Source organism: Colias philodice, chromosome 26 (genome assembly GCF_061535455.1).
Source record: "Colias philodice isolate Cphi_HAF_F1 chromosome 26, ilColPhil1 Martin Lab GWU primary, whole genome shotgun sequence".
NCBI lineage: Eukaryota > Metazoa > Arthropoda > Insecta > Lepidoptera > Pieridae > Colias > Colias philodice.
This window is the reverse complement of record NC_143111.1, coordinates 9,746,610-9,771,999: the sequence shown is the minus strand read 5'-3', so window position 1 is coordinate 9,771,999 and position 25,390 is coordinate 9,746,610. Positions and strand designations below refer to the sequence as shown.

The window sequence follows — 25,390 nt, the reverse complement described above, 5'->3', positions numbered from 1 at the left end:
GGGGTCAGTCGACGCGCGCGCGCTTGGCGGGCGGCTCGCCCTCGCCGCTCCAGTACGCGTACTCGGGCAGCCACTTGACCAGCTGCGCGTCGAAGAACTCCTCCAGCTTCTTCGCGTCCTTGTACAGTTGCGAGTCCGCCTGTAAATTGTATCATGATTATTACCCTTATTAAAAAAGTTTTAATCACAATTATTATAATCTGTTCGTGTGTAATTGTGTTTCAAGTTTTTATATGAAAATAAACATCCTATAACTTGTGTATTAATTCTGTATAAAATGAATGCATGGTAAATTCAATAAATGAGCGAAAAATGAATATTTAATATGAATCTGCGTGTCGTTCGCATATTTTTTCACGTGTTTACGTTTTTATGTATATGTTTGTGTGTGTGAGGGTGTATTTTTATGTGTATGTGTGTACTCACGGGCTTGTGGCGGTACACGTTGCGGAAGAGCGCGCGCACGTCGGCCACGAACTGCGCCTCGTGCGTGTAGCGGCCCGCAGAGCGCGGCTGCAGCTTCATGCGGATCACGTCCAGGCACATCGTGTTGCTCGTCTACCAAACCATAACAAAAAAAATTGGTTGTCTGTAAAGTCAGTTTACTGACGATAGTTGAACGTGACAACGTCCGATTGTGCTTCTTTGTCGCTCGTTCCGCGCTCTCGCTTGCACTTCAACCCTTACATGGAACGCCTCAGAGCGAGGTAACGCCGCATGAGTCATGTTTTTTCGTGCGTGCAGCCGGCTCTATCGAATTATAAGACGTTGTCACGTCAAAACATATCATACACCTCTCTACACACTCATTTACTTAAACAATCCTTTAAAATATTTACAAGCATTGATTTCAAGCAACATCCGGCTCGAAGGACCATAGATGTACGGTTCGTACACCTGAGGATGCTGCTGATAATTAAAACTAAGCTGCTAAGATGAAAAAGAATATGCTTTAATATTGCTATGCTCTGCTATAATGCTATGAGTTGCACACGTACGCGGCACGCGACGTTGTGAACTAAAACTATGAAAATGATGTGACATACAAAAAATGATGATGTTGTATTATTTCCAATGTGGGGTGACTCACATCAGTTGCGTATGGCGGGTGCAGGTGCGCGGCGTCGCGGAAGGGCAGCGACAGCTCGTACTGGCAGTACAGCTCCAGCGTGATGCGCTCCACCAGCCGGCGGCGCCGCCCCACCAGCCCCTCCCCCGCACCCCCCGCACCACCACCCTCCACCGGCTGCTCCGCGAAGTTCACGCACAGCAGGCACTGCCACGACTCCGTCTCCCTACCATATACAACATACTCGACATTCCACAACGCGCTCTTCTATATAGTTTTGCATAGCATTTCATTTCGGGCACAAAAAACGTTATTTTTAAGATTTGATCACGAATAAAGCATTTTGAAAGCAAAAAATAAAATCTATGAGATTTAAAACCTGAATAATATGAAGTCTTTAGCCTACATTGTATAGTATATTTGCCTTGAATAAATATTACTTTTAATACGCAAAAAGATTTTCAACAAGCATTTGATTATGTTACACATAAAAATTTCAGTTAAAACATCTATATTTCATAAAATTTTTCAACAAATCATTACATTAATCAACTTATTAATAATACCTAATCACATTTGCAACAATTCCCACACTATTAGTATACTATAAGGTGTATTACAATGGGGGGTGTCGCAAGGTTCAACTCCAGGGCCGGTACTCACTCGGGCAGCTTCTCGACGGCGGGGATGTGGCAGTACTGGTGGAACACCTTGGGGCACTTGTCGCAGCACATCAGCTCGCCGCCGTCCATGCACACCGCGCACCAGTCCTCGTTCGGATCGCTGCCACCCGTTAACGCTTTACCTGATTATATCAACATATTTTCAATAAATAAAACATTTTTTTTTCAAGTCACTCATACAAATATTAAATGACTGAAACCCAATTTTTTTTCATCCGGCTCGAAGGACCAATGTTACATTGTAATTTAAATGTGATAACACCTAAGAAATGTGATAATTATGTCAACCATAATGTTAAATATATGTGGGGTATACGAGATGAAGAGCATATTGCTATTTATACAAAAATGTGTGAACTAAAATTTACTAATATACAAAATAAATATGATAATGAATGTAATTTTATATGTAAAGACTGTGATAGCAATTGTATAAACAACAATCATTTTAAATTATTGGATCAATTTTACTGTGATATTATTTCGATTATGCAATCATCAGCTGAAAGAAGTATTAATAATAGGAAAAAATGTAAATATAAAATAGTTGGTTGGAATTCACACATTAAACATTTTCATCTACTCGCTAGGCAAACTTTCCTGGAATGGGTGTCCTACGGTAAGCCGCGTTCGGGATACTATTTCGATGCTATGTTCTCGGCACGTAAAGAATTTAAGACTGCATTAAAATATGTTCAAAAAAATCAAGACAAAATAAAGTTAGATATTTTAGCTCAAAATCATTATACCGGAAATTTTATTGAATTTTGGAAGGAAACTAAGAAAATGGATTACAAAAACGTTTTACCTGCTTGCGTAGATGGACAACAAGATTCTAAAGCTATAGCTAATCTTTTCAAGGCACAGTTTAATACGAACCCTATAGCTAATGCAAATGTCAATGGTAATGTGTATGTATCAACTTCAGCTGAGACCGTACAATCAACTGAGAAACATAAGCAAAGTAATAATATCATAACATCTAAGGACGTTTCTCAGGTGATTAAAAATATGAAGCGCGGAAAGTCACCGGGTCATGATGCTCTTAGTATAGAACACGTTTTATATGCTGGTAAAAACATCTACCCTGTTCTGGCTCAATTTTATACTCTCTGTCTCAAACATTGCTATTTACCTAAGGATTTAATTAAAACTATAGTTATCCCTGTCCCTAAGAATAAAACCGGTAGTATCTCGAGCGTGGCTAATTATCGACCTATGTCGCTGGCAACTATTGTGGCCAGGATACTTGAAAAAATTTTGCACTCCAAATTGTCACCATATATTAATATTGACGATGCCCAATTCGGTTTTAGACCTGAATTGGGAACTGATATGGCTATATATACATTAAAAGAAATTGTTAACTGTTATAATAATCAGAATACTAGTGTATATGCATGTTTTTTAGACTTAAGTCGTGCCTTTGATACCTTGAACCATGATATATTATGGAAAAAAGTTCGCAGCAGTGATGTTTCTTCCGACGTTGTTGGTCTTTTTACATATTGGTATGATAATCAGACGAACAGCGTTAGGTGGGGCAGTACTCTGTCCGACAGCTATATTCTCCCGTGTGGTGTTAGACAGGGTGGAGTAACCTCTCCCGATCTGTTTAACTTATATATTAATGATTTGATTGTGGAGCTGAGTAGGACTGAAGTTGGACTTAAACTAGATGGCAGATATGTCAATAATTTGAGTTATGCTGATGATATGGTCCTACTCAGCCCCTCAATCAAAGGGCTACGAAAACTTGTTGGCATATGTGAAAGATATGCTCTTTCACATAGTCTACAGTATAATGTAAAGAAAACAGAAATGTTGATATTCAGATCGGGTAAGGGACCGGATAACATTCCGCCAATCTGCATTAACGGTCACCCTATTAAAATAGTAGATAGCTTTAAGTATCTTGGCCACATTGTTACATCCAAAAGAAAAGATGATGCCGATATTGAGCGACAACGACGTGCCCTCTGTGTCGTCGGCAATATGATCATCCGGAAATTTCGTAGGGCATCCAATTCCGTTAAAGTTCATTTATTTAAGACTTTCTGTCAGTCCCTCTATACTTGTCAACTTTGGACTAATTACACCAAAAAAGCATACGATGGCATTCGAGTAGAGCACAATAACATCTTCCGATATTTGATGGGGCTCGACAAATTTTGCAGCGCTTCGGAGATGTATACCAACTTTAGAGTAAACTCCTTGAATGCCATCCAGAGACACAGGATTGCTACATTTATGTCCAGAGTTGACAAGTGTAGAAATAAAATTGTACGCAGTCTGGCTGACAGAAATATAACTAGTAGTTTGTATAAAACTTGGATCTCAATTATTATGAGATAATTAAGTAATGGCTTTATGTTTTTATTGTATTAAAATTATTAAAATTGTATTCATGTACATTATGGGACTAAATTGTTCTGAAATAAAGAATTTATTATTATTATTTTATTATTAAAATTTAATATTGGTCCTTCGAGCCGGATTAAAAAATCAACCATTTTACCATTGATTTATTACATTCAAAAGCGTTTCTATAAGCAATTTTATTGTATAAATGTGTATGTTTTATTGTCTCGAACGTCGATCGTGAGGAAACGTCGAAGAATTAAAAGTTCGTCGACGTGTACATCTGCCATCCCGCACTTGGGCAGCTCGGTGTATTATGGCTTGTCGCCTCGCAGTGGGAGGGTATATGGGCAGACGACAGTGTACCGTCGGTGGAGGAGTGCACGGGCGCGGGCGAGGCGGGCGAGGCGCGCTCGGCGACCACCTGCACGCCGTTCGAGTCCAGCTTGGCGATCGTCGCCATCAGGTCTTGCACAGACTCCGCGCACACCTTGTCCAGCTCGGAGGCGCCGCCCTGACGAACAATACATTCAAAAAAATTCAAAATAGCTACTTTCATACACACAATTAGTTAATAACACAAAAACAAACATACACACATCCATCCATCTAATCTCACAAACTGGCTATTAATAAGAAATAAGATAATATGCGACTAGCAATAAATGTCAGTAAATAGATGAGGTACGTACGTTGAGACTAGGGCTGGGCGTCTTGGGGTTGGTGGAGGAGACGAGCGGCGCGCGCGCAGAGTGCGGGCGGCCCAGCGTGATCTTGTAGTCCGCCCCGCCCCCGCACCCGGCCCCGCCCGCACCGCTCTCCGACACACCTGCACATTCGTATATAATATGTCTTTATATTCATTTGTGCTTTTAGACACTTTTCAAAATTTCTATGTTTATTAAAATATAAAATAAAAACTTTAATAAAGAGATATATCACAGATAATTATAATTATGTCATTTATAAATTATTTATGATTTCTGCATTGCTAGTAAATTAATTTTAATTACTAACTAATGAAATTTAAACAAAAATTATATTGCTTTTTAATCAGCTCATATAATCTTAATATATATAAATCTCGTGTCACAATGTTTGTCCTCAATTAAATAAATAAATAAATAAGGGTCGTTTTCAAAATAATTGTACATTACTACAAAATGTTTGTCCCCCTAAAAAATCTTCGAAAAAAATATGGTTACGACTGAAATAAATCATTGTTAACGTTTTACAGACTAAACTTAAGCATACTGCATATCATTTCTGATGAAAAGCAATGAATTGCGATTCAAATTCTTACATAAATTTAATGTGAAAATAAAGTAACAAAAAAAGCTCCATACATTTTCTTATTGTCCCCTATGTGGACGACAATGAAAACCAATATTTTTATCAGAATTTTTGTATGAAACTTCCTATTTTTTTGTATCATAATTAAAAAGCAATGTTTGAAGTGTTATATCTGATAGATTAAACTATTTAAATTACCTTAAATAAACGAAGAATGACATATTATAAAATGTCCCTATCAATCGTTACAATTTCGTGACACTGATATATTGACATAATTAACCAACTTCTTGTATCACAAAGAAGAGGAATCTAACTCTAATCATTGGCAAAACTGGTCATGTCACGAAAAGTAAGGTCACATTAACGCGCCGCCATTTTGTTCGTCGTCCAGACATGGAAGAAGTCCTGTAGTGTGCTGTGCAAAAAATTTAGTTACATTTTCCTAACGACGTATTCTCAACAAAAGTAAGTACATTTTGAAGAATTCACCTACCGCAATTGTAATATACTTAAATTATGACTAGAGTAATAGATTACACTTTCAATGTAATGGTAAATGTGATTATGTTTTGTGTAAAAGTATTTCTTAGGTTATTTTTTACATGTTACTGACGAACAATTTCTTGACATTTACTGACGTCAGTAAATTGTAGACGGTAAAGCTGTGGTCTCATGTGTAAAGTATGAAAATAAGATATTAAAATGTGTGTTAAATTAATGTAACGAATAAAAATAAAGGAGAAAAACAATAAATCTCTCAAGATTATTTTTTTGTAACTACAGGCCATACTTTTTTAAACCATGATGTAGGGTTAGTAAAGTCGGGCTTAGGGACTTGACTTTTCCTGGGATCTGATAACTTTTTTATAGTGAAAGCGGATCAGTGAGTCTTGGCCTCCAATTTTACAAGTGGTTTCTGATGGGATAACGCTTGCCTTATTGCATTTAGTGTTGATCGCTTTTCCACCCACACGAGTGATGCTTACTTTTGTTTTTATTTTTATTCAAAATACATATATCCAACAGCTTTTTTTAGTTTCAGAATGCCGCTAACCGGTGCCGAACGGCAAAAAAATACATTGAAAAACTAAAAAAGCAAAACCCTGAAAAATATGAAAAGAAAAGGAAAAAACACCTCGAGAAAGTGAAACAAAGACAAAGAAAAATATCAGATCTTAATGACAGTGAAAAAGAAGCTCGAAGACAAAAATGGAAAGAAGCTAATGATAGAAGAAAATAAAAGGGAAACCAAACAGAGAATTATAAAAATTGATTGTTTCTTGATTATTTTGTAACTAAAAATATATTTTTTTTTTAACTAGTGACTTCTTACTTTTTTATATGTTATATTACCTTATTCTGAATGCAGCCTTACTTTTACAACTTCCTGACATTTCCTAACGAAACAGTTTACTGACAATTTCGTGATGTACAAATATTTTGAAAATGACCCATAAATATTATAGGACATTATTACACAATTGACTCCTAAACCACTTAACCGATTATAATAAAATTCGCACACCATGTGCAGTTCTATCCAACTTGAGAGATAGGATAGTTTAAATATGTAGGTACCACGGGCAAAGTACATAAGATACTAAAAAAAATGTTACATTTAATAAATTAAAATGCCTATTCTACAATCAAATGCGTCTCTACGTACCGCTTTGCCCATGCTGCGGTATGTGCCACTTGGCGGGCGGCGTGTGCGCGTAGTGCGGCGCGGCGGGCGGCGGGCCGGCGGGGTGCGCGGGCGGCGGGCCGGCGGGCGCGGGCGGCGGGCCGGGGTGCGCGGGCGGCGCGGGGGACGGCGTGCGCGGCCCGCCGCTGCGCCGCCCGCTGCCGAACGACCCGCCACCGTACTGGCCCATCACTAAACACGCACACACATGTTACAAATTTATAACTCATATACATATTCACAAAAACTACTTTGATTTAGGATTTCACAATACACATGTCACAATTTTTTAACAGAAAAAATGAGAAACTGAAAATTCATGATCAAAAATTTTATTTTATTTATTTCAGGTAACAATGCAGTAACAGTTAAATTAAATATTAAGAAAGTGATATATTTGTGTTACTGATATATTTTATTGTTAAAAAAACTCTTCAAAAAACAACACCATATATGAGTTCAAATACAAAGCGGTGTATAAAAAACGCCTAATTCAGTATAATTAATATTGTAATATTGATAATAAAACGATCCACGAGCACTTGTATTAATTCCACTTTCAAATTAAGTTTAACTATAATATATTCATCAAATAAAGTAATTTCATCATGTATGTGCACGTGTACCACTCACTGTGTTGGTACGCGTGGTGCATGGCCTGCGCCTGCGCCTGCGCGTTGTGCGCGTGCGCGTGCGCCCCGTGCGCTCCGTGCGCCCCGTGCGCACCGTGCGGCAACATCGCACGCGCGCCCGCACCACCGCCGCGACCGTTCGCGTTCAATAGACCGCGCAGGTTCATGTCGTTCATGCCTGCAAATCGTTATTGTGTGTTCATTTTAGTCAGGTTTTATCGGCCTACACAAGTTGTAGTGCAGTGATCATAATTAAGCTCCTACTTAATTTCGAATGAGTTAACTTGGTAAAACATTCTAGATTTATTAATAAGTGTAATAAAATAAATTTAAAAAATAATCATGATAAAATGAGGTAAAATTGTAAATATGTACGTCTGTTAAGCATTTATACAAATTTGATTTATTATGTACTAAATATAAGCTCAAATCAAAATTTTCCAAAAATATAATTTGTTTAAAAAAACGTTATTTAAATTAAAATTGAAAAGTGGCAATACCAATTTATGTCGTTTCCGACACGTTAATAATTCATAGATAAATCAACGAAATGTAGGGTAAATATGCTCACCGTGCAGCTGGTGCGGGTGCGTGGTGGAGGTGACGTGGGGCTGGCGCAGCGGCGTGTGCGCGCGGCCCCGTCCCACGCCCATGTACCCGCCCACGCCCACGCCCACCCCGCCCACACCGCCCGCCGCTTGCACAAACGACTGGAAACACGCACGTTTCTAACATAGTAATACATCAACACATCGACACACAGTAAACTTCTAAACCTTGCAAAACTACAACTAATTCTTTATAGTATGGTAATTCATAAACATAAAAAGTATATTACACAAATAATATTAATACAAATTGTAATTATGTTATAATTTGACATTACCTGAGTTTAAAATAAACTTACATTGCAATTTAAATAAAAACTTTTCAAATGATGCGTGTTAAAACGCAACTGTGTCTGTTTTGTCAGAAGTAGGTATAAAAATGAATAAACATGCAATGTCTTTGATGATTTAAATTCTTAATAAACTTCAGATTTTAACAAATCATTAATAACACCTACACAACAAATCAAACACCCAAAAATATTACTACAAAAGATACCACTACTACTACTCCTACTACTCCTATCTACTACAGAACTAATCCTACACTAATTTGTGCACATGAGATAACTGTGAAAATCTACTTTGTGCAAAGGACAGTGTTATCGGAAAAGAATATTCTACATTCTACTAGAATTTATCTAAACATTTTAACTAGATAATCAGTCTCATGTACATATTACAATTTTGAATAATTAAGTCTATTTGTAACAAAATTTTTTTTTTCAAAATAAACTAACCTGGTATCTTGCCATGGACTGAGACATGAAAGGAACAAGAAAAGGAAATTTAATATTCGCCAATTATTGTCCACACTTGGATATGATATCTCATGAAAGCCAGTCAGTCAATAGGTTTTTCTTTGGCTTTAATGTTTAAATTTTGTAACAGTATTATAGATTGAAAACTTAATTATTTTATTTCGTATCGACACAAATAACTGAAATTGCAAAATAAATACAGGGTATTTGTTGTAGTGATGTGCAAAGTGGGGACTACATTTGGATTGTAGGAATCAAATTGCACACATTGATCAAAACTTTATAATAGGCATGACGAAAGATTTTGAAATCCTCTTCCATAATGTGTGTATACGTTTACTATACAAGAAAAACCCTATATTTCGGTAATATACTTAAATTTGACGAAGATAAAAGCCATTTTTCAAAAAATATTTATTAACTGTGCCAAAACAGCTCGCAGGTGTCATGGCGTAGGCGTGACGTCACACTTTGGTAAATAAGTAATTATTTGTACGCGTTGCGAAGAAAATTAAAAAAATATTTATTTAATATGTGTTATAGAAACGGATTTCAAAGTTTATAAGTGGTGTGCAGTATTGCAGTGTGAATCCACATAAAAATAATGCTCAAAAATGTGTTAGTAATTATTTTAAGCGAGAAAATAATAAGAAATGATTGTATAAAGTTGGCGCGGAGAACCCCGAACCATGTATTCGTGAACTCGCAATTATATTTCTGTTCTGAGTCGATAAAGCATACGTGAAACAATAGAAAATAAATAAAAATGCGTATTCTCAACATATTCATAACAACAAAAAACATCTGACGTGAGTTGTTTACTTAAGCGTGACGTCACGCGTGTTTTAGTCAAAATGGCCAACTGCAGTATTTCAATGTTTTATTTTATTGATAATCTCATTAATCTTAATGTTTTTAAGATTTCTAAGTCACTATATGTAATTTATCTATTATACATTTTCCCTTAAAAACACTAATACGATCATTTATGGATACTGTCGTCATGCCTATTATACTGTTTCTTTCAATATGAAATAATATAGTGCGTATTATTATAGTGTAGTTATTATAGTGCGTACTAGTGCCTTGCACTTAATTTTCGCAATCTTATTTGTCAATATAATTTAGAAATTTCGTATTTCTAAATTATAGAGGTGTTTTGCACTTTTACAATATTTTACTAGCATCATGTATTTATTCTGTTGCAAAGTGTATACTAGCGTCTAGCACTTTAAATACTATTGCAATATACATATAGTGATGACTCACCTGGTGCATAGCGACTTGCTGCAGCGCCATCACGGCCGAATGCGGTGCGGAGTGCGGCACGGGGCCGGGCGGGTATCCCGCACCCGCACCGGTACCGGTACCGGTACCCGTACCGCTCATACCGGTATTGTTGCCCGCACCGGTACCGCTCGTGGTACCGGGGCTCGAGCTGCCGCCGTCCACTTTACCATCTACTACGATCGCGCCGATCGTTGATAACACTGCAATGGTGTGAAAGAAGCGTTAACAAATTGAATTGTTAGATTTTAAAGCAAGTTTGAACTTTGAAGGGAGTATTACTGGAATTGAGTAATTTAATTACAAAAATTTTACAGACTGTGTGAATATGTATTTTTTTTTCATATTAAATAGCCAAGCTTTTGAATGCCTGATGGTAAGTAGCAAATAGTGATGCAGTCTACGTTTATGTTTGCAGTATATGTGTGCGTACGACTGCGTGCGCGAATGTGTAGGACGGGCGCCTCGTCATGCGCGAGCGTGACGTGTATGTAAATGAATAATTTATTTGAAAAAATGTAAATATGTGTGTGTTAATGTTCGTGTGCGTACGTGCGTGTATGTGAACACGTATGTGTGTGTGTGTGTGTGTGTGTGTGTGTGCGGGCTCACCCCGGACGAGGTCGGGCAGCTTGTCGAGCGCGAGCGTGATGCGCACGGGGATCTCCGGGTTGGGGATGTCGGCGCGCCGGCTCTTGATGCGCTGCAGGTGTGTGTGTGTGTGTGTGTGTGTGTGTGTGTGTGTGTGCGGGCTCACCCCGGACGAGGTCGGGCAGCTTGTCGAGCGCGAGCGTGATGCGCACGGGGATCTCCGGGTTGGGGATGTCGGCGCGCCGGCTCTTGATGCGCTGCAGGTGCGCGCACACCGCGCGCTTGCTGTACAGCACCGCCGTGTCGCTGCCCTACACACACATAGACAAACTTCATTATTTATTGCTATTGCTTGTGACAACACACGTCACAACAATACATTTATAACAATTGTATTTGACACTAGCTGTGCCCCGCAGTGTTCCGCTCCTGTTCGTCTTAGCGTAATGATATAAAGCATCCTATCCATAAATAAATGAGCTATCTAGCACCGAAAGAATTTTTCAAATCAGACTAGTAATTCCTGAGATTAGCATGTTCAAAAAAACTCTTCAGCTTGATAGTATTAGTATTATTATAGATGTGTATGATTGAAATGGTGGATGATTGGACAGCAGTTTCAGATACAAAAAGAGCTATGTGTACCTGGTCAAGCGCAGCTCCGACGAAAGCGAGGCAGTGGTCGGTGATGGCAGCGAGCTGAGCCAGCGCTTCCTTCTTCTCGCCGAGTGTTCGCTGCTTGCCGTCACAGACTTCGTTCAGCCGCAGTACTAGCTGCTTGCCGCGCGTGTTTATCGCGTTCGTTAACCTGAACACAACCGCTCCATATTACTACATAATGCATACAAACATTACTACTTAGGGAAGTGCGTATCATCTTAATATCAGGCGAGATTGTGGAGCATTTCCCTATGGTAAAAAAAAGATAAACTTAACTAAAACATATTAAAACATAAACTGAAACAACAATTTTTTTAATAATTCATGCATAATTGAATAGAAGTGTTTATGTAAAGTTGCTGTGTATTTACGTTATCTGTAGACCATATTTACTATGTGGGTAGTTATGAAATAAAATCAGTCTTGATTATATCTCGGTGTATGTTCATTGACTTCCCGTATTGAGTATAATTCCTTATTTCTAATCGTTTTAATATAACATTAACGTAATATAGATATGTATATAAAAATGAATCGCAAAATTTGTTGGTAAGCGCATAACTTGAGAACGGCTGAACCGATTTCGTTAATTCTTTTTTTATTATATTCCTTGAAGTACGAGGATGGTTCTTACGTAGAGAAAACGTAAATATGTACCACGGGTGAAGCCGGGGCGGACTGCTAGTATAGATATAAAAAAAAAATTGTTGTTTGTAAAGTAGGTTTACGATCGAGATGTTTACGTGATAACGTCTTATTGGTGGCAGCGCTCGAGATTAGACGGGAGATCGGTCCGTCGCTCTCTCGTTATACCTGCGATCGCGCTCGTGAGGTTTTGGTGTGACACAAATTTCTGAACATGTCACCCGACTAAAACGATTTTAAAAACGTTATCACGTTAAAAACACATTATATATGTCTCACTTGACAACGGTCTGCGTGATCTCGTGCACGAGCGCCTTCTTCTTGTCGGCGATGAGATGCTGTCGGTCGCGGATCACCTTCATCGCGGAGCCGAGCAGCACGCGCTTGTAGCTCACCTCCGACACTAGCGCCGCTATACTGGCGCGGGCCTGCACAAATTAAAACATGTGGTTTAAATTAGAAAAAAATATTTTCACAACAAGTTTCTACAAGACTAGAGGTTACACTAAATGCGGGTTGGAAGAGCATTATTTTTTTAGTTAGAGTACTGCTTTGAACGGAGTTTGAAATTTAAATTTAATCTACATAGTACATAATTCAATTGAGATGCGTGTACAGTTTCAATATAAAAAAGAGCGTGTGTGCTGAGCACACGTGTCAGACGTGAAATTTCTTTGGTAAGATTCAAAGATACCAAAATCGTCGCTTTACTCCAAGTGACGGTATTGTAATGACGAGGTCTGAAATTTTATTCTCAACTCGCCTAAAAAAGTTTTTTTTTTCAAAATAAATAAAAAAAAATATCTACCCGCATAGAGTTTACGCTATATGCGGGTAGGAAAGAGTCTTATATATTTTTTAATTAGAGCTGTATCAATACATAAAAAACTGCATTCAATTCTTACTAATATTTTTAGTGCGCGTGCGCGTGCGTAAAGACTGCGCTATTCCCGACAAAAAATAAACTTCTGTACCAAATTTCATACAGGTCAGAACACCTGTGTTGGTACGATTGAGTGACAAACAACCACCATTCCGTATAGTAGTATGTGTGGGGTGTACCTGCGCGGCCATCTCGGTGCTGAACTGGTACTTGTGGTCGCGGTGGTGCTGCAGCTGGCAGTCGCGGCACGTCAGCCGGTCGCACGTCTCGCAGAACAGGCTCAGACGCTCCTGCATATAAGTAACAAGTTTGAACACATGAGTATTTAGTCCATTGAATGAGTGCCTCCAAGGGGGGTCTAGAGTGCGTGAGTTAGTAACGTAAGATGTTTCTTCGGAAACATGTCAAGAGTCCCTAGGTAATAAACATACTAAAACCCCGGGACACTAGGAGGAGCCCCGGAGTGGGGGGAGGGGGGGAAAGGGTCAATTTTTTAATTTTTCGCTTAAATCTCAAAAACGGTACATGTTAGAGAAAAACTTTCAAGGAAAAGTTGAAAGGCCATAAAATTATCTACAAGTTGTAACTACATCATTTTTTCCTATATCCTACCGTTTCTGAGTTATACGCAGTAAAAAATGATTTTGGCTCAAACAATTTCCCCATACTACACATCAATCGATCAAAAAATATTTATTTCTTCCAAAAAACTCAAATGTGCAACTTGTGACCGGTACTGATAGATTGCTCTTAATTAGATCTATAATTGGTAAAATAAACACATTCCTCCATGGAAGCCTTTAGGAGGAATCGATTGTCAAAATATTATATTAGGGCAGTTTGAGTTACGGAACTTGATCTTTTTATTTTTTTCTTCCAAAAAACTCAAAAGTGCAACTTGTGACCGGTACAGATAGTTTGCTCATAATTAGGTGTATCATTGATAAAAATACCAAATTCCACCACGGAGGCGTTTACGGGGAATTGAATTTTATTAGGGTAGTTACGATACTTGAACTTTTTATTTTTTTTCTTCCAAAAAACTCAAAAGTGCAACTTGTGACCGGTACAGATAGATTGCTCATAATTAGGTCTATCATTGATAAAATTACCAGATTCCACCATGGAGGCGTTTACGGGGAATTGAATTTTATTAGGGTAGTTAGTTAAAAAGTTCAAGTATCGTAACTACCCTAATAAAATCCAATACCTCCTAAACGCCTCCATGGTGGAATCTGGTTTTTTTATCCATGATAGACCTAATTATGAGCAATATATCGGTACCGGTCACAAGTTGCACTTTTGAGTTTTTTGGAAGAAAAAAAATAGAAAGTTCAAGTATCGTAATTACCCTAATAAAATTCAATTCTCCGTAAACGCCTCCGTGGTGGAATCTAGTATTTTTATCAATGATAGACCTAATTATGAGTAATCTATCTGTACCGGTCACAAGTTGCACTTTTGAGTTTTTTGGAAGAAAAAAATAAAAAGATAAAGTTCAGTAACTCAAACTACCCTAATATAATATTTTGACAATCGATTCCTCCTAAAGGCTTCAATGGAGGAATGTGTTTATTTTACCAACTATAGACCTAATTAAGAGCAATCTATCTGTACCGGTCACAAGTTGCACTTTTGAGTATTTTGGAAGAAAAAAAATAAAAAGTCCAAGTATCGTAACTACCCTAATAAAATTAAATTCCGCGTAAACGCCTTCGTGGTGGAATCTGGTATTTTTATCAATGATAGACCTAATTATGAGCAATCTATCTGTACCGGTCACAAGTTGCACTTTTGAGTTTTTTGTAAGAAAAAAATAAAAAGATCAAGTTCAGTAACTCAAACTGCCCTAATATAATATTTTGACAATCGATTCCTCCTAAATGCTTCCATGTAGGAATGTGTTTATTTTACCAATTATAGATCTAATTAAGAGCAATCTATCAGTACCGGTCACAAGTTGCACATTTGAGTTTTTTGGAAGAAAGAAATATTTTTTGTACGATTGATGTGTAGTATGGGGAAATTGTTTGAGCCAAAATCATTTTTTACTGCGTATAACTCAGAAACGGTAGGATACAGGAAAAAATGATGTAGGTACAACTTGTAGATAATTTTATGGCCTTTCAACTTTTGCTTGATAGTTTTTCTCTAACATGTACCGTTTTTGAGATTTAAGCGAAAAATTAAAAAATGGACCCTTTCCCCCCCTCCCCCCACTCCGGGGCTCCTCCTAGTGTCCCGGGGTTTTAGTATGTTTATTACCTAGGGACTCTTGACATGTTTCCGAAGAAAAATCTTACGTTACTAACTCACGCACTCTAGAACTTTTTATTCAATGGACTAATTGCACAGAAAATAATTAACAGATAATTAATTAATGAAATCAAGTATCGCCAGATTACAGAAATTATATAGATCAAGAAATTACTTTAGTCAGCACAATTAAATATTTTCGTTTTAATTTACGTCTAAACGAGAAAATAACATTTTATTTAATCAATCATCACTACATAGTATAAAACAAAGTCGCTTTCTCTGTCCCTATGTCCCTTTGTACGCTTAAATCTTTGAAACTACGCAACGGATTTTGATGCGGTTTTTTTAATAGATAGAATGATTCAAGAGGAAGGTTTATATGTATAATAACATCCACTAAATAGTGGAGAAGTACTGTTATTTTTGAGGTTTCTAATGTGATGTCGTAAATAGTTACATTTTTTCCGCTTACATTGCAAACGCAGGCTGAACCCTACGAGTTTTATCAAAATATTGTACTAAGTATTGTACACATTGAAAAGGTCTACAGAAAAGTCCGCGATAGTATATCATATACTATCGCGGACTTTTCTGTAGACCTTATACTGTATATGTCTATCTCTTATGGATAACCCACAATAACTTTTTTTTGTCATTTACTTTTTACGACAAATAATGGCTAATTTTCGAAGCGATTTTAACCAATACAGCATTAATCCTTAACCAATTAAATACCTGGAAAACTCTTTTCAATCAGGACATCCTTTATAACAGTTTACAACCTATTCTATGACCTACGGAATATATGTACCCTTTAAAATTTAATAAAGAAATCGATCCTTATCCCTATAGAATTATTTCATTATAATATAGAACTTTATAATATTAAAGTAAATATATTGTTTACAATATTTAATAGTGAATGGATATGAATGTGATTGTTGCAATTTCACGCAAAATCTTCACAGTCGTTTTGAAAAAAATTTGCTATGCAGATTGATTGGAATGAAATAACCATTGACCGTAAATAGATAACACGTTCCGTTCTAAATTTCTGATTCAATGGTTATTTTATAATTATGTAATATTATGCTCATCTATCTATACTTTCTATAATAATATTATAAAGCTGAAGAGTTTGTTTGAACGCGCTAATCTCAGGAACTACTGGTCCGATTTGAAAAAAATAGTCCATTTATCGAGGCTACTATAGGCTATATATACATATATAGCCTAAAGCGCGATGATATTATCATCGCGCTATAAGACCAACAGCCCCCCTATGCAAGTGGCTTTCTGTTAGCGTAGCGTTCAATAGAATAGACTACGAATGTATGAGATTGACGTAAGCTGTAGATAAACTTATCTCATACATTCGTAGTCTATTCTATTGAACGCTACGCTAACAGAAAGCCACTTGCATAGGGGGGCAGGAGCGGAGCCACGCGGGTGAAACCGCGGGGCGCAGCTAGTTATACATAAAGCAAATATTTATGAGACAACAAATGAATTTGGTAAAAAGAAAAGCAACTGCATGTGCACCTTTGCACGCATTTGCATGTGTGCGTACGAAAGTTTACAGGCGTGCGTGTATATGTACGTGTATATTTAGTATTTGCACGTGTCATGCGTACGTGCATATTTGTCAATGTGTGTGTGTGCACGACCGCGTGTTTATCTATTTGTGTGTGTGTGTGTGCGTGTGCGTGTCTCACCTGCGGATGGTCGCGGCAGAACATGTCGTGCGCGTTGCGCGCGCCCTGCGCCGCCTGCAGCTCGGCCAGCGCCTCCTCCTTGCACTTGTGTGTGTCTCACCTGCGGATGGTCGCGGCAGAACATGTCGTGCGCGTTGCGCGCGCCCTGCGCCGCCTGCAGCTCGGCCAGCGCCTCCTCCTTGCACTTGTGTGTGTCTCACCTGCGGATGGTCGCGGCAGAACATGTCGTGCGCGTTGCGCGCGCCCTGCGCCGCCTGCAGCTCGGCCAGCGCCTCCTCCTTGCACTTGTGTGTGTCTCACCTGCGGATGGTCGCGGCAGAACATGTCGTGCGCGTTGCGCGCGCCCTGCGCCGCCTGCAGCTCGGCCAGCGCCTCCTCCTTGCACTTGTGTGTGTCTCACCTGCGGATGGTCGCGGCAGAACATGTCGTGCGCGTTGCGCGCGCCCTGCGCCGCCTGCAGCTCGGCCAGCGCCTCCTCCTTGCACTTGTGTGTGTCTCACCTGCGGATGGTCGCGGCAGAACATGTCGTGCGCGTTGCGCGCGCCCTGCGCCGCCTGCAGCTCGGCCAGCGCCTCCTCCTTGCACTTGTGTGTGTCTCACCTGCGGATGGTCGCGGCAGAACATGTCGTGCGCGTTGCGCGCGCCCTGCGCCGCCTGCAGCTCGGCCAGCGCCTCCTCCTTGCACTTGTGTGTGTCTCACCTGCGGATGGTCGCGGCAGAACATGTCGTGCGCGTTGCGCGCGCCCTGCGCCGCCTGCAGCTCGGCCAGCGCCTCCTCCTTGCACTTGTGTGTGTCTCACCTGCGGATGGTCGCGGCAGAACATGTCGTGCGCGTTGCGCGCGCCCTGCGCCGCCTGCAGCTCGGCCAGCGCCTCCTCCTTGCACTTGTGTGTGTCTCACCTGCGGATGGTCGCGGCAGAACATGTCGTGCGCGTTGCGCGCGCCCTGCGCCGCCTGCAGCTCGGCCAGCGCCTCCTCCTTGCACTTGTGTGTGTCTCACCTGCGGATGGTCGCGGCAGAACATGTCGTGCGCGTTGCGCGCGCCCTGCGCCGCCTGCAGCTCGGCCAGCGCCTCCTCCTTGCACTTGTGTGTGTCTCACCTGCGGATGGTCGCGGCAGAACATGTCGTGCGCGTTGCGCGCGCCCTGCGCCGCCTGCAGCTCGGCCAGCGCCTCCTCCTTGCACTTGTGTGTGTCTCACCTGCGGATGGTCGCGGCAGAACATGTCGTGCGCGTTGCGCGCGCCCTGCGCCGCCTGCAGCTCGGCCAGCGCCTCCTCCTTGCACTTGTGTGTGTCTCACCTGCGGATGGTCGCGGCAGAACATGTCGTGCGCGTTGCGCGCGCCCTGCGCCGCCTGCAGCTCGGCCAGCGCCTCCTCCTTGCACTTGTGTGTGTCTCACCTGCGGATGGTCGCGGCAGAACATGTCGTGCGCGTTGCGCGCGCCCTGCGCCGCCTGCAGCTCGGCCAGCGCCTCCTCCTTGCACTTGTGTGTGTCTCACCTGCGGATGGTCGCGGCAGAACATGTCGTGCGCGTTGCGCGCGCCCTGCGCCGCCTGCAGCTCGGCCAGCGCCTCCTCCTTGCACTTGTGTGTGTCTCACCTGCGGATGGTCGCGGCAGAACATGTCGTGCGCGTTGCGCGCGCCCTGCGCCGCCTGCAGCTCGGCCAGCGCCTCCTCCTTGCACTTGTGTGTGTCTCACCTGCGGATGGTCGCGGCAGAACATGTCGTGCGCGTTGCGCGCGCCCTGCGCCGCCTGCAGCTCGGCCAGCGCCTCCTCCTTGCACTTGTGTGTGTCTCACCTGCGGATGGTCGCGGCAGAACATGTCGTGCGCGTTGCGCGCGCCCTGCGCCGCCTGCAGCTCGGCCAGCGCCTCCTCCTTGCACTTGTGTGTGTCTCACCTGCGGATGGTCGCGGCAGAACATGTCGTGCGCGTTGCGCGCGCCCTGCGCCGCCTGCAGCTCGGCCAGCGCCTCCTCCTTGCACTTGTGTGTGTCTCACCTGCGGATGGTCGCGGCAGAACATGTCGTGCGCGTTGCGCGCGCCCTGCGCCGCCTGCAGCTCGGCCAGCGCCTCCTCCTTGCACTTGTGTGTGTCTCACCTGCGGATGGTCGCGGCAGAACATGTCGTGCGCGTTGCGCGCGCCCTGCGCCGCCTGCAGCTCGGCCAGCGCCTCCTCCTTGCACTTGTGTGTGTCTCACCTGCGGATGGTCGCGGCAGAACATGTCGTGCGCGTTGCGCGCGCCCTGCGCCGCCTGCAGCTCGGCCAGCGCCTCCTCCTTGCACTTGATCGTGTGGTCCTTCGTTATCTTTAGCCTGCACGATTATAATTTTATTAATCACATAACACAATTAAACATTTACCATTATAATACTTTTATTAATCACTACTCACAATGAAACAATTTCCACTAATAGGCATGACGACAGTATCCATAAATGATCGTATTAGTGTTTTTAAGGGAAAATGTATAATAAATAAATTAAATATAGTGACTAAGAAATCTTAAAAACGTTAATGAGATTATCAATAAAATCTTCTTCTTAGTCGTGCACTCTTGACATAGTGGTCGTGGTTATGGTGATGGTGCTCTATTCCTGTTAGATGTGGTCGCTTCTTTGTTCACTCCCTGTCCAACAATATGTCTCCATTTCTCACGATCGATAGCATTGCGAGCACATTCTACAAGGCTGGACTGGGTCGTTTTACCGATAAGGTCGGTCCAACGTGTAGGTGAGCGGCCTCGCGATCTTTTGCCTTCAATTTGTCCCTGCACCACAAGTCTCTCCAAGGAATCCTTATTTCTGGTGATGTGGCCAAAGAACTTCAAAATTCGCATCTGCACAATCGACGAAGCCTATTTTCGATGTTAAGTTCCTTGAGTATCGAGACGTTGGTTCGGAACGACGTCCACGGTATTTTCAACATCCGTCTCCAACACCACATCTCCAGCGCATCAATTTTTCGGCGATTCTGCATTTTGAGCGACCAGGTTTCCGCACCATATAGAAAGATAGGAAATACTAGACATTTCATTAGGCGCACTTTTGTGTTCTTGGTGATGCGCCTGTCCTTCCAGATTTTATTTAGTTTTTCTACTGCAGATCTTGTGATAGCGCATCTACGTCCAATTTCCTCTTCACATCCTCCTGTGTTGGTAATGGTGGATCCGAGGTATATGTAGCTATTTACGACTTCACAATTAACGACATAAAGTGGTCCTTCATTTTCTTGTCCAGTTTGATCAATTATCCTGACCTTCGTCTTATTTCTATTGAGTGTCATACCGAATTGCAGGCTTGTTGTTTCTAGACGACTCAAGAGTTCTTCCAGTTCTTGTTTTGTTTGGGCAAGAATCGTAGTATCATCAGCGTATCTTAAGTTATTTATCACACGACTACCTAATATTGATATACTTCCATTCTAGAGCAGGCTCCAAGGAGATGTTCGTTTGCAAAAATAGCGGACCTAAATCTGACTTCTGATATATATTGTATAGGTCCCAGACATCCTATAGACAGATGTTGCCAACCAGTTTTGTGGTCCCCCTGCCCGCACCCGGTAATTAAATATGGCATACAAAGAAAAAAATAAAAATTTCCAAAACATGCCGTGTGGGGTATCAAATGAAAGAGCTTATTGAGTAGATCACGAATATATAGTTAGCATACTATATACATTTCTTACACTTTCTCTAAGATTTTTTAGAAAATTTACGAAAATGGTCCATTTTTGAGTTAACTTTAAACCACTATAGATTGAAAACTCATGAATATATTTTTTAAATTATTATTTTAAATAATTAACAATAGTCCATTGTTTATGATTCAATAGTTCGTAATATAATATAAGTGAGCTATGTGGTGGATTTGATGAAAATAACTATATACTATATGAACTTGAAAATATACTCGCCATCTTTGAATGCTCCCCCCACTCCCCCATGCAACTATTTCACTGTACGAAATATTGAATCGTAAACAATGGACTATTGTTAATTATTTAAAATAATAATTTAAAAAATATATTCATGAGTTTTCAATCTATAGTGGTTTAAAGTTAACTCAAAAATGGACCATTTTCGTAAATTTTCTAAAAAATCTTAGAGAAAGTGTAAGAAATGTATATAGTATGCTATATATTCGTGATCTACTCAATAAGCTCTTTCATTTGATACCCCACACGGCATGTTTTGTAAATTTTTATTTTTTTTCTTTGTATGCCATATTTAATTACCGGGGTGCGGGCAGGGGGACCACAAAACTGGTTGGCAACATCTGTCTATAGGATGTCTGGGATCTATACAATATATATCAGAAGTCAGATTTAGGTCCGCGATTTTTGCAAACGAAACTCCACTGAGAGTCCGGTCTATTCCACACATCCAGGACAATTCTCATTATGTATTCCGTATAAATATTGAACAGCAAAGGTGACAATAGACATCCCTGGCGAACTCCACGCTCAGTTTTGAAAGAGTCTGAGAGCACATCATCTACCTTTACTACCGCTTTACCATCCTCATACAGACGTTGCACCAGAACTACAAGATGTCTCGGTACCCCCATTCCCAATAGATACTTCCAATTGACTGTGTCAAATGCTTTATGAAAGTCAATAAAGCAAACAAAAAGAGGTGAGTTAAAAATCAATAAAATAAAACATTGAAATTCTGCAGTTGGCCATTTTGACTAAAACACGCGTGACGTCACGCTTAAGTAAACAACTCAAATCAGGTGGGTTTTGTTGTTATGAATATGTTAAGAATACGCATTTTCATTTATTTTCTATTGTTTCACGTATGCTTTATCGACTCAGAACAGAAATATAATTGCGAATTCACGAACACATGGTTCGGGTTTCTCCGCGCCAACTTTATACAATCATTTCTTATTATTTTCTCGCTTGAAAATAATTACATACTAACACATTTTTGAGCATTATTTTTATGTGGATTCACACTGCAATACTGCACACCACTTATAAACTTTGAAATTCGTTTCTATAACACATAAATAAATATTTTTTTAATTTTCTTCGCAACGCGTACAAATAATTACGTATTTACTAAAGAGTGACGTCACAACTACGCCATGACACCTGCGAGCTGTTTTGGCACAGTTAATAAATATTTTTTGAAAAATGGCTTTTATCTTCGTTAAATTTAAGTATATTACCGAAATATAGGGTTTTTCTTGTATAGTAAACGTATACACACTTAAAACTTTGAAATCTACTTTACGAAAAATTATTTACATGTTTTGAATATAATTGAATAAGTGGTATACAGTAAGTGATAAATACCTCTGATGTGCCTGCACACAGTTGTCACAGATAAATTCCGCACAGTCCACACAGTAACTGTTTGCTGGCTCTGTGTCTTCACAGCTGTTGCATTGATGTTCGCCGCTACCTGCACCTTTTATTGTTAAATGCAATTTTTACTTATAGAAGAAGTTATAAACATGAAACTTTTACTTTCTGAATTTTAGTTCTATAAATGTTGAAGTGAGTACCATTTTCAAACACTGATTTTAATTAAAACACAAATTTATAAAATAATACGCACATTTATTTGGTATTATTTAGATTATAAACTTTTTAATTTAAGATACAAACTAAAAAGTTGAATTGTAAATTGAAATGAACATTACTTACCACTGCTGCCAGCTTGTTCGACAGCAACTTTCTCGAGCACAAACCGCTGATCGATCATGTTGTTTGGCTGGCACTGCAGCCGGCATGTACCGCATTGTATCGTGACGCGACCCGCTCCTGCAACATTACGGCGTTGGTTAGACGAGAGATAATGTTATAAGAAAAATAGCTACTTCAAAAAATATATTTTCTTTAAATATGTTTAGTTAAATATGGTTCCAAAATATGTTAAATATGAAACATGATGAACTATTCATGTTTCACTAATTAGTAATTATTAAACATGCAAATATGTGATCATAAACACAAGAATTGGAATTTGAAGCTAAAAGTTTATAGGTAATGCTAGAATGTTCAAAACATACATGTTATTAATTACCAAATAAAACATGTATTGTTAAAATGGTTACTAAATGAAAACTGAAAAAGTGTACAATTTGGGTTTGTTTATGGCAATAAAAATAACGATAAAACCTATTCTAGTCCTTCCTCAGGTCACTAGCTATCTCTATCTAGCGTAAAGCCATAGAAAACAATAAAATCAATTTTTGTTATCTGTGACCCCTGATTTTAAAACTTGCAACCATCTAATTATATGTGAATTTAAATAACAGATTTAGCATGCCAAAATAATAAGTACCTAAAAAGTCCCGGCTCCCAGCCAGTTTCTCCTCAACCTTCTGTTTAACACAAGTTTCACAAGCGGAGTGGAGGCACTCCATCAGTTTGGGTATACCCTCAGTTTGTGACAGTAACACCTGACAAAAAGCACATTTAGTTGAGAGGAAGCTGGTGCGAGCGGCCGGCGAGGCCAGTGAGTCGACCCCATCTCCTGACTCCCCTTTGCTTGCATCAGCCCCACTACTACCAGCTCCATCTTGCACACTGCTCACCTGAAACAGATAGCAGAGTTTATAAAAATAAATCTTACATAATTGATAAAATATGAAATGATTAATGAATCATAAAAAATAACTTTAGACAAATGATCTCATATTATGTTGACTATCGGTCCGCCTCGGCTTCGCCCGTGGTTCCTACATGTCTATGTTTTTTTTTCATAAGAACCATCCTTCTACTTCAAAGAATAGATTTCGCAGCGCACGTGATTACAGAATTTTTATTAAGGAATTTTTTACACCTTGCATTTTTGGTAAGGATCTCTAATTTTTTTGAAAATGCAATATAGCCTATGTTGCTCGTGCAGCTTTCTAATGGTGAAAGAATTTTTGAAATCAGTCCAGTAGTTTATGCGTGAAAACCATACATACATAATTACAAACCTTTCTTCTTTATAATATTAGTATAGATAACATTATGATTGAAAAGAATAAACATGTTGAAAAACATTATCTATATATAGGAAGCATTTGTTAAGAGATTCATCTATGTATAGATGATACTTTTTTTTTCATAGTAATTAAGTACATAATAAAACTCCATCATAAATTATTTAATTGGGCATTCATTGAATATACTACTTATTAGATTTTCACTTTATGGAATGAAAATTGCAAATTTGAAATTCTTATTTAATTGTAAGAAATCTAATAACTAGGTATTCTAAATCTTTAATATCTAAAAATTAGGTTATTTCAGTAGTTTTAAGAAGACTTTCCAGGCAGTTAAATAGCATTTGTATTATGATTTTAATACTTTTTTATCTTAAAAAGTTTTTCAGAACGACTGTAGGTTTGAAAAACTAATTTCACTGGCAAACGTATTTATTTTTATCAGAAAAATAAATACGTTTGGCACAAAAATTTTGTGATCGATAGGTTCTCGGTTGATTAACTCGCAAGTCCATCATAAAAAAAAAAACAATAAATATGTAATAATTATATTTATAAAATCATACATTGGCGCGGGAAGCAGCAGTGCTGTCCGAAAGCTCGTCCGGCGCCTCCTCCTTGATGGTGACTCCAAGCAGCGGTCCCAGGTCCATGAGTGCGCGTTCTATCTCCTCGCCGCACTCGGCACCAGCCGGGAAACCGCTGGGCTCCATTAAACCGACGGTACACTACACTTTATTTTACTTTATATATCATTTTATCAGAGAAAACTTGGTCCAGAACTTTCACTGTAAAAACCTTCACGAGCACGTCAACATAACTATAATTGATCACTTATTTCAACGAGACAAGGGTACTTGAAAGCGTTTTCAGGGAAAAAGTTCCTTGGGATATCCACTTTTTCAAAAAAGCATAATCACATTATGTTTATGATTTGTAATTAAAAGCATATAACAATGAAAAGTTCTCCTGAACTTTTCATTTGCTTTCTTTTTCATAAAAATATCTAACGTTGCGTCCTTGTGATACTTCTATAGAACATAGACTAAATAGAATTTTATGAGAAAAATAAAGATTTGCCATTAATTTGACACAAGGGTCTTTTATCTTTGAATTTTTTAAGCGACAATTGCAGTCTAGCAAAATTGCGTTTTCAACAAGTTATTTGACAATTTTTTCCCGGCTAATGAAATGATAAACTGAATTTTTTTTTCTTGTTTATCAATTAGTGTTATATAAGAAATGCGCTTGAATTTTTTCACATTTATAAAGTTACTTTATGTTACCTTAATCAGGCCTTCAAGAT

General features: G+C 39.6%; 1 protein-coding gene across 1 annotated transcript; it reads right to left on the bottom strand.

Moving 5' to 3' along the window:
- LOC149477109 (E3 ubiquitin-protein ligase TRIM33-like) lies at positions 1-25,137 on the bottom strand. Its single transcript, XM_089711085.1, has 19 exons — positions 24,651-25,137; positions 23,433-23,685; positions 22,793-22,909; positions 22,439-22,553; positions 19,335-19,449; positions 13,340-13,450; positions 12,557-12,705; positions 11,618-11,780; positions 11,139-11,283; positions 10,364-10,584; positions 8,297-8,435; positions 7,727-7,903; positions 7,076-7,285; positions 4,806-4,942; positions 4,480-4,627; positions 1,733-1,874; positions 1,091-1,295; positions 427-558; positions 1-139 (listed from the first exon to the last, which is right to left on the bottom strand). Exons 1-19 carry the CDS (start codon positions 24,795-24,797, stop codon positions 5-7), a joined length of 2,961 nt encoding a protein of 986 aa, XP_089567211.1. The 5' UTR covers positions 24,798-25,137; the 3' UTR covers positions 1-4.
- Positions 25,138-25,390: the final 253 nt, after the last annotated feature.

What these genes read in the sequence shown, in the direction of transcription:
- LOC149477109 (XM_089711085.1), bottom strand. Translation starts at nt 24,797, where the DNA reads ATGGAGCCCAGCGGTTTCCCGGCTGGTGCCGAGTGCGGCGAGGAGATA. An exon ending in TCTGCCGCGACCATCCGCAG is followed by an intron (nt 13,451 to 19,334) that starts GTGAGACACACA and finishes ACTTATATGCAG; the next exon opens with GAGCGTCTGAGCCTGTTCTG. An exon ending in CGTGCACTCCTCCACCGACG is followed by an intron (nt 1,875 to 4,479) that starts GTACACTGTCGT and finishes TGATATAATCAG; the next exon opens with GTAAAGCGTTAACGGGTGGC.